Source organism: Pelmatolapia mariae, linkage group LG5, assembly GCF_036321145.2.
Source record: "Pelmatolapia mariae isolate MD_Pm_ZW linkage group LG5, Pm_UMD_F_2, whole genome shotgun sequence".
NCBI lineage: Eukaryota > Metazoa > Chordata > Actinopteri > Cichliformes > Cichlidae > Pelmatolapia > Pelmatolapia mariae.
In genome coordinates this window covers 7,445,968-7,465,871 of record NC_086231.1, presented here as the reverse complement: position 1 = coordinate 7,465,871, position 19,904 = coordinate 7,445,968, and the positions used below count along the sequence as shown (strand labels likewise).

Here is a 19,904-nt window from a genome sequence, read left to right as displayed (position 1 = left end):
GATTAGCAGTGCCTGGCTGCTGGAAACAGTAAAGCTGTATGTGGTTTTTCATGGGACTTCATAGAGTCCTATGCAAACATTCCTTTTCACATGATTGTGTGTATCATTGCGATTTGCTGGGGAAAGTGAGGTTAACCCTCTACCCACACATTCTGCATATCTGCAAAACTACTACTGATCATCATTGCCCAACACTTCCTTTACCTACTTCAGAGTTCCCTATGAACTTTAAACACATTCAGTTGCATATGCTAGGTTTGGGGTCATGCACTGTGGCTGTTATCTGTGACTTCCTTGTTAAATGTCTTGATATGCAGAGTATCTACATATCCAATCTATGAGGCTGTAAAACATATTGCATAGGCATAACTGTGTAACAGTTCAAAATGTTGTTTATTTACACCATTCGTGTCCTCAAGAAGAAAACACAAGAATATATGCTACTAATACTACTAATAGTAATAATAATGTGCAAAATGTTGTAATTTTGAATAATGAATTAAAATATTCTTGTAAATGCAGTGTTTACACATTTAAGTTCCAAAGAGTCATTATAAAAAGTTTGTTTGTGGTTTAAATTGCCTGAAACATTTTTTAAACAACTGGCTTATACCGTCTGTTAGTGTGGAAAAAAATAGCTAACTAAGACACACCAAGTGTCATGCTAGAGGCCCTTAACATTAAAAAGAGAGATTTGTTTTAAGATGTGAAAATTTTGCTCTTAGAAATGGGATGCCATAAGATTACATAAATTTATTGTAAAACTTTAACGGGTGGTGTACACAATCTATGCTATTTGTCGGGGTTTTTTTTTTTTTCAAAGTCAATGTCACTTTCACTGATACAGTATTTAACAACAGAATCTAAGCTGAGGCAGAGGAAATATATTGCACAATAACAGTCTGTTAGCATTAGCAGTATACCATCTGATTTGCAAAAACACAACACCGAGAGCAAACACCTAAAACGTCCACCCCATTTGTGAGATATCACCTAGGTGTATGGTATGTTGTTTCAGGATGTGGGTTTTGTGGCTTGTGTAGCTTCGACTTGATAGATTGTTTTTTAGTTACTCATAATTGCACCGGTGGTTTTTTTTTCTTTTTTTTTTTTTTTTGCATATCATCCTCTTACATGCATATCTATTTGCATGTGTTATTTTAAAAAAATTGCTGCTAAGAGACGAAGGACTTCCTCAAATGTTATATATATTTACATACCACATTGAAGCTCAGACTCACACTCAAATATACTGCACCATCAACTGACAATCATCAGCCAGATAGAAAGCACAATGAATTTGGGAGAAATGATTTACACCTTGGTCGAAGTGCTCATTGCAGTTAGTTGCTGTCTGGGTAACATGCTGGTCATTTTGGCACTTTGGACCACTAAAAGCATCCAACAGCCAACATTCTGCCTTATTGCATCGCTGGCTACGGCAGATTTTCTGGTTGGATGTGTGGCCATACCATTGGCTGTAGTGGTGGATGGACGGGTGAAGACTTCATTTAATATGTGTCTCTTCATCAGCTGCGTGGTCATCCTGTTCACCCTCGTTTCAGTTCTGTCTCTGTTGGCTATTTCGCTTGACCGTTTCCTCCGGGTGTATGTCCCTCTCAGGTAAGAGTATGGATTAATAAGACACATTTTTTAAAAAAACTTACAAACTAAAATGACTCATAGTTGAATAGTAGACATAGTAATTTAGTAGTAGGAAGTAGTAATTCTGGACTTTGTGGTTTATATGGTATATCATTTTATCACATCGACCAGTTTTATTGCTTGTACTTTAACAATTTTTTTAAAATTCATTTTATGCTATTTTGAATTCTTTTTTGTGAGACTATTTTATTGATTTCATTTTTTAATAGGTACAAAAGGATTGTGACACAGGGACACTCCTGTCTTGTGGTGGCAGCATGTTGGATTGTTGCAATCCCTCTCAGCTTTACTCCCATGCTTGGGTGGTACAACCATCAAACCTTGTCTAATTCAGCCAATTCTACAATTGTCTGCCAGTTTATAGCTGTAATTCCCATGTCATACCTGGTTTATTTCAGTTTTTTTTCCCTGAATCTGATACCTCTGTTGGTAATGGCCACGTTGTATACCTATGTTTTCTGTATTATCAAAGGACACCTTCGAGAGAAACCAGGCAGTGGTATTCACAAACTGTCTCAGAACTACCTAAGAAAAGAGAAAAAGCTGGCAGGATCTCTAGCTCTGGTCTTGGCCCTGTTTGCCCTGTGCTGGCTGCCGCTTCACATAATGAACTGCATTGTTTATTTTGGTGAGGTGACAAATATACCACCCATAGTTTTATATATTGGGATTATTCTGTCTCATGCTAACTCAGCTGTCAATCCAGTTGTGTATGCATTCAAAATACAAAAAATTAAGAGAGCATATCTGAAGATCTGGAGACAGTGTGTTTCACGTGTTGCTGAAAATCAAGAATCTCAGACAAGCCAAATGACAGACAAACGATCCAGCAGTCACATTGTGTCCAATGACTGAAGGCAGATTTCTGTGTTTTCTTGCTTTTTTGTTCTAATTATAAGGCTGATTTTTTGTTGTCTTTTTTTCTGATTATATCTTTGACAAAGTATGAAGATTAGTATATTTTTTTCATTGATTTGTTGTGTACATTATTCAAGTATTACTATAAAACAAAGTACTTTTTGTGATATCTGATTGTTTTGTTTTATCGTCTTTTAAAATATCTGTGCTTCATCTAATTTTTTTTTATACAATATGTAAATTTTGTATTTACTGCTTTGTTGGTTTTCATGCTTTTTTCGACTATATTGTCTTTAAGATTTTATCTTTGTATTGAAGATTTAAGGAAATCCTTACTCACATCTGGAACTATGCAGCACAGGAAACAACTGTACGTGCGCTTAATTTTGTATTACCAATGTAGATTAAAGCCTAAGAGGAAGTGAGACATTCAACTGACAACTGCATTCATGAGCGGTCTCCGAGTTCCACTTTAAAACTATCGTATTATGGCAAGCACATTTTTAGTTTGTCCAAGCCAGTTATCAGTGCAACCAAATAGTTTATCATATGCTGCATGTGATACAGAGATATATATTTAAGAATGTCCTCATTAAAGCAGATAGAAAGGTTTAAAGTCATTGTGTGTTGAACATTTATGTGATTTATCCTGATTATGGTAGAATAAGCAACATTAAAGTCCATGCCACACTCCCATTTCAGTGTTCACATTAGGTTTTTTAAATTGTTCAAAAAAGCTGGAGCATTGTGTCTGAAAACACAAACTGTTTGTAAATTTGTTATAAGAGGAATTATAATGCACTTAAAATTCCTCTTCATTATGAAGTTTGCTTCTCTGCAGGAAAACTGGGTCATCTTTTGTAACAAGAAAAGAAAAGAATAGTGCAGATGGCCATAGCAAATGTGACCGTGATGCCATTATTTCACAAACAAAAATAACTATAAAAATATTTTTTTAAATCAGAGATAACCTCCAGCCCCCCATGACCCTGAATTTGAAGAGTGGAAGAGAATGGATTCATGGGTTTCTCATAAATGCACAGCACAATTTATGCACATTTTCTATTCAAACCTCAAAGTTACTTTCCTAAACCTTTGCAGCTCTGCAAAAATCACAACAAACATAAACATAATAAACCAAAATTCTTGGTGTTGTTCCAAATGACAATCCATATAGCTCATAAGGATTTAGGAGATATTTATTGAAATGTAAAAGCAAAGAAAGGCAACTTACTTTTAAGAATTTGTGGAAAATATAAAAACAGTATTATCTGTTTTTATCTTTTTGCTTTTGATTTTACATCAACAGTTATTAAGCCATCATTTCTGGTCAAATGCTGGACCCAAGCAGTCTTTTAAGGGCTAAAAACACCATTTTCTGGCTAAATGAAAGTTAAATAAGACAAAACTAAGAAAAGAAATTTAGAACATATTTTAGTTAAAAAAAATGCATCAAATGTGGGTCCAAAATGGGTTACACGGCAGTCTGTGATCGATTTTTTACAGTTACACAACAAATTATCATGGTAAACATAATACCTGGTTTGCACTATTATCCTATCATTGATATTTTGTTGTTTGTTAATTGTCTTACATGGTTCGAAACACTGATGTCTATATGGAGCCTCATAGAACTGCTAGCATGGCTATGGCCTCACAGACTTGTAAAATAAATTGCAAAGAAATTTTAAACACACATGGACGTGCAAACTTTTCTTTTTAAACTTGCACTTCTAAATGAAGAAAAAGCTCAATTCAGTGATTAAAAAAGGCATTCATATAGAGATTAAAAGTCATATTTTAGATATGAAAATAAAGTTCATTTAGTTCATTTAGACATTTAGTTCTTAAAACAAAGAGGGGAGATATGAAATAAAACTCTCTGCCATGCATTTGGTTAACAAGTGATATGTGGTTTTCATCCTTTCAAGCGTCTTCTGAAAGAAACTCTGAAGCACTTGGCTTAATTTATCCTCATCCATATCTTCGTCAAATTGCGCACACTTTTCATAGTCTGTATATGGAATGTAGGAAAGGAAATGACAATAAAATGTTAAAACTTAAACTGATTTATATATGCATACTCAAGAGTAACACAGAGTGTGCTACACCATCATAAAATCATCATGGTACCCAAAAGACAGAAAAACACATTTTTGAAAGAGGAAAGAGGATCATTTTCATCTGTGCTATCTGTTCCTTTTTTTTTGGTTGCTGTAAAAGTCTCACCATGATCAGTGTTGAAGAGTTGGGGTTTAGACCATCCCAGACACTCTGCCTGTGTCTCAAACTCCATCAGCTCAGCAGCAGAAACAGCTGTTCGTCTACCTGGTGAAGCAGTGACACATCTGAGATAAAAGGCTTGTGATAATATGATGGCTTGTATTGAACCTTGTATTTCTCACAGCGTGCATTTTGCTTTTTGGTTAACTACAACAGGAAATTACAAATTATGAATGGTCTAAAAGCCCCCAGCCCTGCCACCTTACTGAAGAGCAAAAGATGACTTTTATCCTCTTTAGAGACGAGGCAGTCAGGACAGCCAGTTTGCAGCAGCACGTCTGGTTGATCAACTGTGGCATCTGTTGGAATCATTAAAGTCATTTAAAGTATTTAAATGGTAGTAATATATTAAATTGTATTTGAACTACAGCTTGTAGTCAGAGTATATTTAAAAGAAAAACCTCTTACTTTCACTGTCGACTTCAAATATGCTGCTGTTTGCATAGAGAAATGTTGTGGTTCCATTGATACAAACTCCATTCCTGCAACATTCATCATTACAGATTTAACACCTGAAAGAACAGCTGAACAATGTTAGCATGTTAAATGCTATTAATTTAACTAAAAAACAAAAAATAACACATTACTTACGCTTTCAAATAAGTAGTATCACCATAGAGGTTTGGTGTGCCCTTGGAAATTACATCCACTACGGCGCTTGGGGAAAATAAAGCACTGACTAATGTTGAAGTCAGGCAAAACTCTGTGGACACAGCTATAAAGTACCACCTCCCAGGCAGCTGAAATAAAAGATTTTTTTTAATTGATCGATTCATTATTTATTTTGGAAATTCACAAAAAACCCCATTCAGAATATTTTCCCTCCATCACATCTCAGAAAAAAATTGCAAGTTTTAACAGTTGAAACAAAACAAATGTGGAAAGGCACTTACATCTGGACGTTGGTCGACCGGCTTTAACAGCTTCTCACAGGCCAGCGATGCAGGCTGGCCCACTGAGATGAGACTCAGCAAAACAAGAGCAGCACTCAAAGTCTTCATCCTCACAGATATGATGTGTTCTCTAAAGCCCCTTGTTGGTATCAGCTCTGCCTTAAAATAATATCACCAACCAGTTATTTTTCTGCTTCATCTACCCGCCCCTGTCTGGGTAGCTACAGACCAGATAACCACATGTTAACCCTGATGTTATTTGACCAAGCTGTGATGTTTATTCGTCAAACATGGTGCATCAAAAACAGTTAGGTTTGCAGAAGCACATAACAGAACACTGATATATCAAATCCATATTCAGAATGTGTTAAATGAATACATTCACAGCTGCAAAATACAGTGAGTGTGTGTGTGTGTTGGGGGGGTCAGTTATGCTGACGTTTTTCATATTTATGCATATCATGCCTGCTTTTAAAGGTTGTGTGCTTTAGGAAACTGGAGGAATATTGCATGTTCACAATCCAGGTCGAAAGTCAAAAGCGTTTTCTTTTTTTTTAAAGTAATGATCTTGGCTAGGAGATTACCCTTACCTGCAGATATAAGCACTTTTTTTGCACTTTGTACTTTGTACTCTGTATATTTACCGTAGTCTGTTTAGCCTGTCTAATTGTTACCTAAATACCTTCACTTCAGCCCAAATAGGTTTTTTATTAAGTTATTCTAAAACAACACAATTTTAAAGCATCAACATGATTGAGCTCTATACCCTGATTTGCTGCACATGGAGTCAAAAACACATTACAATTCTCAATGAGAAAGAGCAAACACAGTGACTGTAAAGAAAAGAGAAATAACGCAGTGACATTACTAAAGGAAACTGAAGTTGTGTGGCTAGCTGGGGGTTACCACAGCCTATATTTCTCGAGTACCATTTAAGACACTTAGGAGTCAATTACTTTCATATAAAGTATTTACACACATGAAGGCCACTTTACGCAACTGGTTCGGCTCTTCTACACGCTGGCATAAGTGTCTGCAGCATTCATGTAGTCTAGACAAGGATGCATCATGATAGGAATAACTATAAGTTATAGACAGATGAGTGAAATATGCTCAGTTAACCACATTTATTATGACAATCCAACCTTGTATGATTGATGCGTATCTAATACACTATACACAATTTCAAACAATAAGATTTGAAGTTCATGTAACCTGTGCGGAAAACTACTGTCAACCTGTGCCTGGGGAAGCTGTGACTTCATGTTGGCACCAGCACAGTAGACTGGCTTTGAAGGGAGCTTGTCTTACATTCTGCATGCAGATTACACTGGGAAACTTGCAGAATATACTGGACACACCCAGTCCTGATGGGAGGTATTGTGTAGTTGAGATGCTGAATGGACTGAAAAGGTTGCACTATGCTGGATACTACTGTCACATAGCAAAGAAAGGAGAGGCCAGTGGGTCCTTGCTCTATATAACTTAGCCTAAACGAGCTTTCTCTCCCCTTTCTCTGTTTTTGTATGTCTCTGTCTCTGATCTGTGTTTGTCTGCTATTGATGCATGCACTTTATGCACTTAAGGCTTGACACACCCTGGGGTGCTACACTGTTGTTTTAGTGTTGCTTCAGCTTCTTTGGTTGCTAACTCAGTGCTCTTTTGTAAAAGCTCAATAAACTGCTTTGCAATTAACTCAGCTTTCACCCACCCAGCCAGCCACACACACACCCACACACACGTGTGTGTGTGGGTGTGTGTGTGTGTATTGCCATTTTTGTATCAGCATTTGTAATGGCTAACAAAGTTAATCATCAATAACTTGTCTGACAGACAACTTACTCAATCAGCAAGCAGAGAAAAAAATATGAAAAAATTCTTGCAAAACAGTTGAACTTTGCTGTGACGCCGAGACAAATCCCACTAGTGGAACACAGCTACAGAAACAGAAGCAATTCGTAACAGCAAAACTGCAGACGTGGAAGCAGAGCAACTACAGACGAAAGCTTCGGCCTGTTTCACCAATGTAAAGCCCCCAGCATCCAACATCAACATGGAGGGGAGGAAGGCACTCACATCACTTAGCAATCACAAGAACATTATCATCCTTCCAGCAGGCAAGAGTTTGTGCATGGTTTTGCTAAACCAGAAAGACCATCATGAGAAAAATTGTGTCACTGCTCAGTGACAAAAATACTTATGACCCCCTGAAACAAAACCTAGGAAGTGGTTACAGGAAGAGGGTGATAGATTGCCTGAAGCAGTTAGAACAAGACAATGCTATTGACTGGACCTCATACCATAGGCTATACCCAGGGGAATCTACAAAGATACATAAACAGGGTGTACCTTTAAGACCAATTGTCTGTATTATCAACTCTGTCACCTATAACATCTCAAAGTTTCTGGCTTTGATCCTCAACCCGTTGGTAGGCAGCTCTGAACACCACGTCCAGAAGACCTTGGATTTTGTTGAGAAGGTGAGAGATGTTATTATGGGGGCAGATGAAACAATGGTTTCGTACAATGTTACAATGACTCTTCACTTGTGTTCTAGTCACTGAAGCATTGGAGGTAGTCCGTAAGAGATTACAGGATGAGCCCAACTTCAGTAACAGAACCACAGCACCGACCGGTTGTGTTTGCTTTTGGAACTGTGTCTTAATTCCACCTACAGTGGGATGCAGAAGTTTGGGCAACCTTGTTAATAGTCATTATTTTCCTGTATAAATCGTTGGTTGTTACAATAAAAAATGTCAGTTAAATTTATCATATAGGAGACACACACAGTGATATTTGAGAAGTGAAATGAAGTTTATTGGATTTACAGAAAGGGTGCAATAATTGTTTAAACAAAATCAGGCAGGTGCATAAATTTGGGCACTGTTGTCATTTTATTGATTCCAAAACCTTTAAAACTAATTATTGGAATCAATTTGGCTTGGTAAGCTCAGTGACCCCTGACCTACATACACAGGTGAATCCAATAATGAGAAAGAGTATTTAAGGGGGTCAATTGTAAGTTTCCCTCCTCTTTTAATTTTCTCTGAAGAGTAGCAACATGGGGGTCTCAAAACAACTCTCAAATGACCTGAAGACAAAGATTGTTCACCATCATGGTTTAGGGGAAGGATACAGAAAGCTGTCTCAGAGATTTAAGCTGTCTGTTTCCACAGTTAGGAACATATTGAGAAAATGGAAGACCACAGGCTCAGTTCAAGTTAAGGCTCGAAGTGGAAGACCAAGAAAAATCTTGGATAGATGGAAGCGACGAATGGTGAGAACAGTCAGAGTCAACCCACAGACCAGCACCAAAGACCTACAACATCATCTTGCAGCAGATGGAGTCACTGTGCATCGTTCAACCATTCGGCGCACTTTATACAAGGAGATGCTGTATGTGAGAGTGATGCAGAGGAAGCCTTTTCTCCGCCCACAGCACAAACAGAGCCGCTTGAGGTATGCTAAAGCACATTTGGACAAGCCAGCTTCATTCTGGAATAAGGTGCTGTGGACTGAAGAGACTAAAATTGAGTTATTTGGGCATAACAAGGGGCGTTATGCATGGAGGAAAAAGAACACAGCATTCCAAGAAAAACACCTGCTACCTACAGTAAAATATGGTGGTGGTTCCATCATGCTGTGGGGCTGTGTGGCCATTGCAGGGACTGGGAATCTTGTCAAAGTTGAGGGACACATGGATTCCACTCAGTATCAGCAGATTCTGGAGTCCAATGTCCAGGAATCAGTGACAAAGCTAAAGCTGCACCGGGGCTGGATCTTTCAATAAGACAACGACCCGAAACACTGCTCAAAATCCACTAAGGCATTCATGCAGAGGAACAAGTACAACGTTCTGGAATGGCCATCTCAGTCCCCAGACCTGAATATTATTGAAAACCTGTGGTGTGAGTTAATGAGAGCTGTCCATGCTCGGAAACCATCAAACCTGAATGAACTAGAGATATTTTGTAAAGAGGAATGGTCCAAAATACCTTCAACCACAATCCAGACTCTCACTGGAACCTACAGGAAGCGTTTAGAGGCTGTATTTTTCTGTAAAAGGCTGATCTACTAAATATTGATTTCATTTCTTTTTTTGTGGTGACCAAATTTATGTCAGTTAAATATATCATATAGGACACACAGTCAGGGATATTTGAGAAGTGCAATGAAGTTGATTGGATTTACAGAAAGTGTGCAATAATTGTTTAAACAAAATCAGGCAGGTGCATTTTTTATTGTAACAACCAACGATTTATACAGGAAAATAATGACTATTAACAAGGTTGCCCAAACTTTTGCATCCCACTGTATTTCACATACAAGAGTCAGTACTACAGGCAGAAACATGGGTGTGCCGTGGGTTCCCCAGTTTCGCCCATTGTGGCCAATTTGTACATGGAAGAAATGGAAAACAGGGCTTTGTTATGCTACCCTGGAACACCAGCAAGTCATTTGTTCAGGTATGTGGATGACAACTGGGTTAAAATCAAATCTCTGGACGTACCACAATTCATGGATCACATTAACTTGGTAAGCCAACACATCAAATTTACCAGGGAGGACATGAAAAGTGGCAGGGTAGCTTTCTTAGACTGTGAGATTTCCATCAGTAATGGTAGACATTTGGAAGCTGTACCGTAAACTTCTGCATATGGATCAGTATCAAGTTTGACTCTCATCATCTACTGGAGGACAAACTGGGTGTCTTCAGGACACTAAAACATAGAATAAACACCATCCCCACAGAAACAGAACCCAGAGAAGCAGAAGAACATCATATCACAAAGGCCCTGCTATTAGTGATGGGTCGGTTGCGACCTAAAAAAGTGAATGACAGAAGCCGACTCCTTATTGGGAGCCGTGTGTTTTTTTTTCTTTCTCTCCCCCTCTCTCTCTCCCTTTTTTTTTACTTCACGCTGCATGTGATTGGTCAATATGTGTTTGTGCCTTGTGTTTGCGCTGAGCAGAGGGGGAAGGGGTGGTAGTTACACTCACAGCAGCAGTAGCACATGAACAGCGAAGGGGGAGAGAGAAAGAGAGCCAGGGGCAACAACAAGAGTCAACATTGACCCGTTAGAAAGGTATAGTCAAGAAAATGAGTGACACCAAGAAAAGAAGCAAAATCTAGAATCATTTCAGTTTGGTTTGCAGTGTTTTGTGTTTTTTCACTTTAAATTTGTTTAAAAGGAAAAAGTTGAAAGTTGAAATAGTTAAAAGTTGAATTGTAAATAGTTGTTTTTTGTGTTTTATAATTTATTTTTTACATTTTATGTGGAATGAATAAATAAATCCATCCATCCACTTCTCCTTTCAGAGTCGCGGGGAGCGCTGGAGCCTATCCCAGCTGTCTTAGGGTGAGAGGCAGGGTACACCCTGGACAGGTCGCCAGTCTGTCGCAGGGCTAACACATAGACAACCAATCGCACTCACATTCACTCCCATGGGCAATTTAGTGTTTTCAGTTAATCTAACCCCAGTGTTGTATGTTCACCAGTATGATAATGATGAAGCAGCAGATTCAGTTGACGTGGTTTTATTAACCAGCAGAGCAGCAACAAACTTGGATTCAATAACCGAATGCTGCATATACCACTCAAAACATATATAGACCTACACGGAGGTACGGCAAGCGGATTAGGACAAAATACCGAACTAACAGAAGGTTATCTACATCCCCCTTCTTTAGTACATCCCTAGTTGGATATAAAGTTTAATGCATGCTAAATAATAATAATCACACCATTAAAGGTGACATACGCTGATCCTTAGGAACATTTAAATTTGCAACCAGATGGAAGAAATAAACATGACAAAATATCCTTTTGCTGTATAAAGTGAAATATGATTACTACTGAAAATTACCTCAAACAGAATTTAACTTGAAACCTGGACATCAGTTACTGTTGGATCAAATATCAAACCTGAACAACTTCTGTGTTTTAACTAGTACCCAATTAATCCCTATATCTTGGATTTGGTTTGCATACACGACCAAAGCATGTCCTATAAACACCATCACTCTTGGAAGGTTTTGGAGAATGCAAAACATCAGAAGAGCTCTCAACATGAGTGCTGTCTTTAAACTGTTCTACATCATTGTTTTCACCCACAACCTGCAGTCCATCATAATGATGATGATCAGTGTCTTTCTGAACAGTAACAGGCTCAGATACAGGCACTATGTGTCTGCGATTTCTCCTGTAAGTGTTCCCATCTGACTGTACCAGGTAGGATCTAGGTTCTTTACAAAGTTCCTTCATCACACCTGTGCGGTCATAACCCTGTGGGGTCTGTAACCTCACTACTTGTCCTTCTTCAAGAGGTGGAAGTGGTTGGCTGGATCTGTCATAACAGACCTTCTGAGTCAGTCTCTTGTTGAGTAGTTGGGCCTTCACTCTCTCAGATTCACGGTGTTGTGGTTCGAGCAGTTTGGTTGTGATTGGGAGCGTAGTTCGAGTCTGTCTGGATAGAAGTCGTTCTGCAGGGTAACCCAGGTTCACATCACATGGAACATTGCTGAGATTCAGCAGGTTGAGAAATACATCAGTGCCATCTCTGTGAGATTTCTCCATCAGCTGTTTAGCACTGTGCACTGCTCTCTCAGCAAGCCCATTGGATTGAGGATACTCTGGACTGCTGGTGACCAATGTTGGTCAAGTTACTTGAAAAAAGTAATCAGTAACTAATTACTGATTACTTTCCCCCCAAAAAATCCAGTTACTTTACCAATTACTTATTTTCAAAGGTAATTAATTACTTAGTTACTTAGTTACTTTTAAAAACACGATTTACAACCTGAATAGGTGATAAAGCAATAGATCTTTCAGCCCAATTCTACTTTTTCTGCATAATCCATCATACAAAATGTAATCAAATGGAAAAGTCTCTTTTTAAAACTTGTTTTATTAGTTCTAACCTTTTAACTTTATGCATCAAGCAAAAATTTAATTATATGCAACGTTCTCTGACTGGAAGAAATGTGTTTAACATTTAAACCTATTTTCTGCACATTCCAGCACATAAAATAAAATATTTTTTTGTGTTTACACTCACTCTTTCAAATAGATGCAAGTAAAACACAGCAGAAAATAAATAAAATCAAAGACTAGCAGTCCTGTTGCTCTATTTTCACCTGTATAGGCGGAGGTTTGCCCTGGTGCAGGTGAGCCGCAGCGGTCAGTTGAAGAATCCGCGAGTTTCTCTGTGAATTTCACATTACGTCGTAGCGCACTCGCTGCTTGCTTGGAAGTTTAGGGGTTTATTTCGCTGTAAAAAGAAGTTTTCTACCCACGCACAACGGACGCTAATGTTTTTGTCACTTTTTATGGAATCAAACTCAAAGTAAGGTCAGTACTTCCACGCTTTAAACGTTGCACGCTCATACTCTCTCCCGCACTCGATATATTATCCATTGTTGATCTGCACACAGCTGTTGTCACGAACGCTTACGTCACTGTCATGAGACATTCTCGCAGAAAAATCACGGTTTTAGCAACGCAGTAATGCAGCGTTCCTACGGGAAAGCAACGGTAATCTAATTACCGTTTTTGCAATAGTAATCCCTTACTTTACTCGCTACCTGAAAAAGTAATCTGATTACAGTAACGCGTTACGAGTAACAGTAACGCGTTACAAGTAACTTGTTACCGCCCATCTCTGCTGGTGACATGTTGAAAGTCCCACTGTGAAGCGAAGTCTTTGAAACGCTGGCTCGTAAACTGCCTTCCATTGTCTGAGATCAGAGTGTGTGGAGCACCATGAACTGAGAAGTATCTTTTCAGCTTCTTGATGACTGTTGCTGATGTCAAATCCTTTAGCAGGTCAATCTCAAACCAGCCTGAGTATTAGACGACTACTACTAAATAGTGCTGACAGTGCCACTCAAAGATATCTGTAGCCACAGTTGACCAAGGAAGATCTGGAACTTCATGCAGATGAAGGGGCTCTTTTTGTTGATGAGGTTTAGTGCTGTTACACACCGAGCAGGAAGTGACTGTTCAATATCTCTTGACATGAACGGCCAGAAGACGATCCCCGGTGCTCTCCGCTTGGTAGCTTCTACGCCGGGATGTCCTCTGTGCATGATGGTGATGTAGTCTCCTTGCAGTAATTTTGGGATCACGGCTTTGGAACCTTTAAGAATGATGCCATCATCCACAGTCAGCTCATCCCTGAAAGGAAAATATGGATGAACTGCCGTGGGAAGGTTGTGGAGTCGTTGTGGCCAACCATGTTTGATGAACGAGCTGAGCGCTTGCAGTGTCTCATCCTCAGCTGTGTGTCCTTCAAGTTTCTCCAGGCGTGAAGAAGAGATGCAGCTCACCGTCATGACATCAAAGTTGTCCTCTTCTTCAGACTGCTGGAAAGTGGATCTGTTGGGAGCACGAGACAGCGTGTCAGCCAGATACATTTGTTTTCCACATTTATATGTGAGAGTGATGTTGTATTTTTGGAGCCTTAACAACATCCTCTGTAATCTGGTTGATGCGGTTTCTTTTGTATGGTGACCAGTGGCTGATGGTCTGTTTCTACGACCACAGGCTTGCCATAAATGTAGTCATGAAACTTTGTACAACAGCCAGTAGCTCTTTTTCTATCTGAGCATATCTGGTTTCAGTGTCTGTCAGAGTACGTGAAGCATATGCTACAGGTTGCCCTTCCTGTAAGCAAGCTGCACCAAGACCATACTGTGATGCATCGCATGTTAGTGTCACAGGTTTGCTGACATCATAATATGACAGAACAGGTGGATTAGACATGTGCTCTTTATGTCACGGATCCGGCTCTGGGGACTCGGGGTCCGTGGGCAGTGGGGACTATGACTATTTTTGTTATTAGTATTATCATTATTATTATTGTTATTATTTTTGTCATTACTATTATTATTTGGTGTGTTCTCTGCACTGCCCCTGTGCGCATCTGTTTGTAGGCAGGTATGTGTGTGTGTGTTGCCTTTCTTCTGTGGCCAAGTTACAGGCACCTTCAGCCCTGGGGGCGTGGCCTGACTTGAGGGCTGGCCACACCCGAGGTCCTTGCCGCACACCTGCTCCTCATCTGGGCTCGTCGGGGAAGCTATTTAGATGAGCGATGGAGCTTCCACCGACGCTGGATTATTGCGTTTGACTACACGTCAGTCTTCAAGCACAGTCAAGTGTGAGTGTATGCCTGCTGGAATAAGTGTGTAATGGCTGTCTCTATTGTTGTCCCCTCAGGAGGAGTGTGGGACGAGAAGGAGCAGTGAGCACGAGGAGTGCAGGGACACTGGGGCAGAGAGCACTACACGGAGACTTTTGGGAAGAAGACACTACACAGGAGTCTGGGAAACTGGGGATTTACTGTTGTTTACTTCACCACCTTGTAAATAAACACTGCTGCACTGTAGAGTCCGGCGTTTGGGTCCTATTTCCCCATCTCCCCACGGTCTGCCTACACAGACCCTGACACTTTAAGTGCTTCGAACGCAGTCTGATGCTGTGTGTCCCACATCCACTTGCTGTCCTAGTGTGAGAGCTGTCGCAGAGGGGCTGTCAGACGGCTGAAGTTTGGAATGAATTTTCCAAGATAATTGACCATCCCCAGGAACCTCTGCAGGGCTTGGACATCTGTTGGAACTGGCATCTCTTTGATTGCGGCTGTTTTGGAAGGGTCTGCTTTAAGTCCCTCGCTTGTGAAAATGTGTCCGACATAACTGACCTGATTCAGCCGGAATTTGCACTTTAGTGGGTTTAGTCACAGGTTTACTTCTCTGGCACGATCAAGGACTTTTCTCAGGTTGTCATCATGTTCCTTTATGGTTCTTCCGCCAATGAGTATATTATCAACAATGATGGCACATAGATACCCAGCGAATATCTGCTCCATGGCTCGCTGAAACACCTCGCTGGCGGCGTTGAGACCAAAAGGCATTCTGAGGAACCTTGTGAGGTGGTCAGCATGGATGATTTCTGATCCAATGACACCTGCCAAAAGGAGTTCTTAGCATCCAAAACAGAGAACACAGTAGCATTTGACATTAATGCAGCCACTTCTTCTACTGTGCGCATGGGATGGTGTGGTCTTTTCAGAGCTGTGTTTAAATCTCGAGGATTTATGCATATCCTGATTTCATCTTTGCCTTTCTTGTTGGTGGCTAACATAGAAGACACCCAGTCTGTCGGCTCTGAGACGGGAGTAATGACGCATAATTTCTCCATCCTGTCCAGCTCTGCCTTGACTCTGTCTTTCATGGCCAAATGGATGCGATGTGCTGGGCGAACAACTGGTTTCACATCTGGGTTCAGTGTCATGCGATAGGTGACTGGCAACCTTCCAAGCTCATCAGAAAATAAGTCGCTGTATTCTGTGATAAGCTGTTGTGACAGGTCATCTGCAGACGTGCTCAATTGGTGGATGTCATTGTTGAATGATACAAGTCCCATTTCTCTGCACGCACATAGTCCCAGTATTGGCTGAACATCTTCATAAATAACAAAGAATGATAGCACATGTGACTGTCCATGCAGAAAACACTGCAACTTAATTACACCTGAGTTTTGAATCTTGCTGCCTCCAAATGCTACTAAGTTAACGGACTTGGGGTGCGCTTTCATTTGTTTATCTGCTCTTATAATGTTAACCATTTTCTTGGGAAGCACATTACATTTAGCACCTGTGTCCACTTTCATCTCAACAGGAATCCCATTAATCTGCACGGTGACAAAAACTTCCTCTTTGTGTTCCACATACACATCACATCAGTCGCATGGATTGCATATTGCAGGTTTATTCCATCAACGTAGAATGTGTCATCTCCGCTGCCATCAGCTTGGTCTGGTTCCACATGATGAACTGACTTTCTGTGTCTTGCTACATTGTGGGTAGGCTGAATGGCTCTGCACCGTTTCTTAAAATGATTCCACTTTTTGCATGCATGACACTGCTGCCCAAAAGCCGGACATTTATTCTTTTTTGCAGCATGCGCGCCCCCACAGTTAGTACAGTTAGTAATATGCTGTGTTTCGGACCTGTCTCCTTGTATTTTCATTTTATCTCCTCTGTGCTTTCTTGTAAATTTGGGCTGGAGCACATCAATATTTGTCGCAGATTGTTGAGGAAAAGCAAGTGTTTTATTATGCTCTTCAGTCATTTTGTGAATCTGGCAGACAGATATGGCTTTTGCTAGCGTTAAATCACTGTCACGCAGTAGCACTTTCCTTAAACTGTCATTGTTGATGCCACAAACTAGTCTGTCTCTTATTAGTTCTTCACTCAGATCACCAAATCTGCAGCTTTTTGCTTTAATCCGTAAATCACTTACATAGGATTCAACAGTCTCACCAGTCCTCTGATTCCGCGTGTTGAACTTGTGTCTTTCCATCGTGACGTTGGTTTGTGGGCTGTACATTTCTCTGAATTTCCTTTTGAAGCACTCAGGATCCTCCTTCGATTCTGCAGGAATAAGGACTCGTCCTCCATCGCCGGGCTCTCTCACTTCTGGCGCGTAAACAAAAGACCGCTCCCGTTCTATAGCTTTGGGACCTGCTAAGTTGAGCAATATGTAGGCTTGTGTGTGCGCTGGCTTGTCAGAGTGTGCCGCCGCTATAAAAATGTCATACTCTTGCTCAAAAATGCGCCAATTTTCAGCAACATTACCATCGAAAACAAGCGGGTCGGGCCTCCTGAATAGGGATGGGTACCGGTATCCGGTGCCATGATGGCACCGGTTCTGACATATCTACACCCAGTAATTGCATGTCTTTGGACTGTGGGAGGAAGCCAGAGTACCCAGGGAAAACCCACGCAAACACAGGGAGAAAGACCCTGGCCTGACGGTTGACTAAACTCAGGACCTTCTTGCTGTAAGGCAGCAGCGCTAACCACCATGCCACTGTGCTGCCGTGAATAAAAAAAATAAAATAAAAAAAAAAGTGAATAAATGAAAGAATATTTCTATAATACACATATATAAATAAGAAACACTTTTTTTTTACATTAGTAATTCATTTTGTGCATAATTTTATATTGTTGTGGATAATAAATTAATTAAAGCAACAAAACAACCTGAAGAGCTGCTTGGGAGCTGAAAGATCTGGCTCTTTTTAGTGAGCCGAGCCAAAAGAGTCGGTTCTCTACAAAGAGCCGGAATTCTCATCAATACTGAGTAAATGTGGTTATCACAGCTGGACATTTGTCTAAGCTGGGAAGGCGCCTAAAGAAAGCTCCAGCCGATCTAGGAGAGAAGGACAACTGCTGCCTGATTCCTTATGTGTCAGAAGTATTGGAACAGTTGAGACACATTTTTTCTAAACACCGTGGGGCAAAAATTGATCCACCCCAAGGATCGGGTCCACTGACACAAACAGAGTAATATAGTGCACGATGTTGAGTGCCAGGAGGATTGTCATGATTTATACATTGGGCAAACTCTGGTAAAGCAGCTGGCACAACACAGAAGACCTGACTAGTCGGGCCAGGACTTCGCACTCTATTTACTTCAACAGGCCTGGTGGACACTCTTTCAATGATAAGGATGTACACATCCTGGACAGTAAGGAACGCTGGTTTGAGCGAGGAGTCAAGGAGGCCATTTACGTGAAACGGGAAAGGCCATCTCTGAATTGCGGAAGGGGCCTAAGGGCGCCATCTTACAATGCTGTGATTGCAGCCATTTCCCAACTCTCTGAATTGTACTCATGGCCATTGATCAATGGTCTTGATCAGTGGTTGTTGATCAGTCGTCATGACAATTTGCATATTAATCATCAAGGAACTGACCTCACAACCCATTGTTCATTCAGTGGGGTAGATTTAGTCATTGTGCAAATGTACTCTTTATAAGGTTGGGGAAACCTGCAGTCAGCTGAGATTAAAGAAGTGACTTGGATGAGTGATAAAACGTTTCTCCCACTGAAAACGCTACATCCAGATGAACAGAATAAACGTCTTGGGATAAAGAAGTGACAGGAGAAGCAGCCTTCAGCCATGCTATGAGTGTTAATATCAGTGCACGACAACAAACAGCTTATTGAAGAACATTTGTGACATTAAAATAAGATTATTTTTAAACTATGCTGTCATAATACCTTAATAAGAACTTAGCTAGACAGCCAGAGGAGCCACACCTGAGTCTGACTAACGAGACAGGGGACACAAAAATGAACACAATGCACAGGACAAGTGATTGTTACAATTAAACAGGAAATCACTAACACCGAGAGAGAGAGAGAGAGAGAGAGAGAGAGAGAGAGAGAGAGAGAGAGAGAGAGAGAGACGTGGACAAAATAAGAACTGCCTAAACTAAACACGGACCAGAGAACTAAGCAAACTCAGAAGCATAACGAAATAACACGCTCAGGAAATAAACCTAAATAAACCGGTCCAGAAATAACTAACAGTCTCATGCAAAGACAAAATACTTTCATGGTGACAGACCACTGAGTGGCATTAAATTTTGAATAAGGTAAACTTGTTAAAAAAAAAATACATAGAATACAAGTCTATTGTAAAACAGAAATGAAATGTAAAAATGTGTAATATTATTTTTTAAAAGCAATTCTATTTATAGTGTTTTCCCCTTAAAGTCTTTTCTATGTTAAACCAAAATTCAAATAAAGCAGTAAAGGCTGTAACCTGAAAAATTCAGTTCTGAAAATACAGTTCCTTATAATAAATAAAATCTGAACAAATTATTAATTTAATTTGGATTTTATCAGTGTTGAACAAAAAGTGGACCTGAGACAGCATAAAATCAAAGTATCCAACAAATTTAAGTAATTCAATTTAGTGGTTGTACGCGGAAGATCAGTCAGCTTGACAAATAACAGTCAAAAAGCAAAGTTCAAAAAGAAGAAAACATTCATGTTAAAACAGCCAAAAATAGTTAAGATGTAACCTCCCAGTCAGTCTGTAACCTAAAGGATGACTACACAAACCATAAACTGAAATAACATTTTTATAGCTACTGAACTTCACCTTTTTATGGTCACTGGGTTTATTTAACAAGGAACCTTGGAAGGTTGATTTAAATAAATATTTCCTCCACTTGCTAAAATCCTATGAGCAATGTGTCCCATACCAACAGATTTGCCCCACGTTTGCCCCACGACAGCAATGACAGCAAAAACAAACCAAAACAAAAACCCCTCTCTATTGCCCCCTAGTGTCTGACTGCAGTGTAGGTCATAACCTCACCGTGATTTTGGTTTCATAGCATTAGTTTTC

The 19,904-nt window shown here is 40.0% G+C and overlaps 1 protein-coding gene across 1 annotated transcript; it reads left to right on the top strand.

Moving 5' to 3' along the window:
• The first annotated feature begins 1,283 nt into the window (after positions 1-1,283).
• LOC134626935 (adenosine receptor A3-like) lies at positions 1,284-2,520 on the top strand. The gene is made up of 2 exons (XM_063472838.1): positions 1,284-1,623; positions 1,875-2,520. The coding sequence occupies exons 1-2, from the start codon at positions 1,295-1,297 to the stop codon at positions 2,518-2,520; spliced, it is 975 nt and encodes a 324-aa protein (XP_063328908.1). The 5' UTR covers positions 1,284-1,294.
• The last annotated feature ends 17,384 nt before the right edge of the window (positions 2,521-19,904 follow it).

Bases quoted from the DNA above. Each gene is read 5' to 3' on its own strand.
- LOC134626935 (XM_063472838.1), top strand. From the start codon at position 1,295: ATGAATTTGGGAGAAATGATTTACACCTTGGTCGAAGTGCTCATTGCA. The intron at 1,624-1,874 runs GTAAGAGTATGG...ATTTTTTAATAG, and splicing joins CGGGTGTATGTCCCTCTCAG to GTACAAAAGGATTGTGACAC.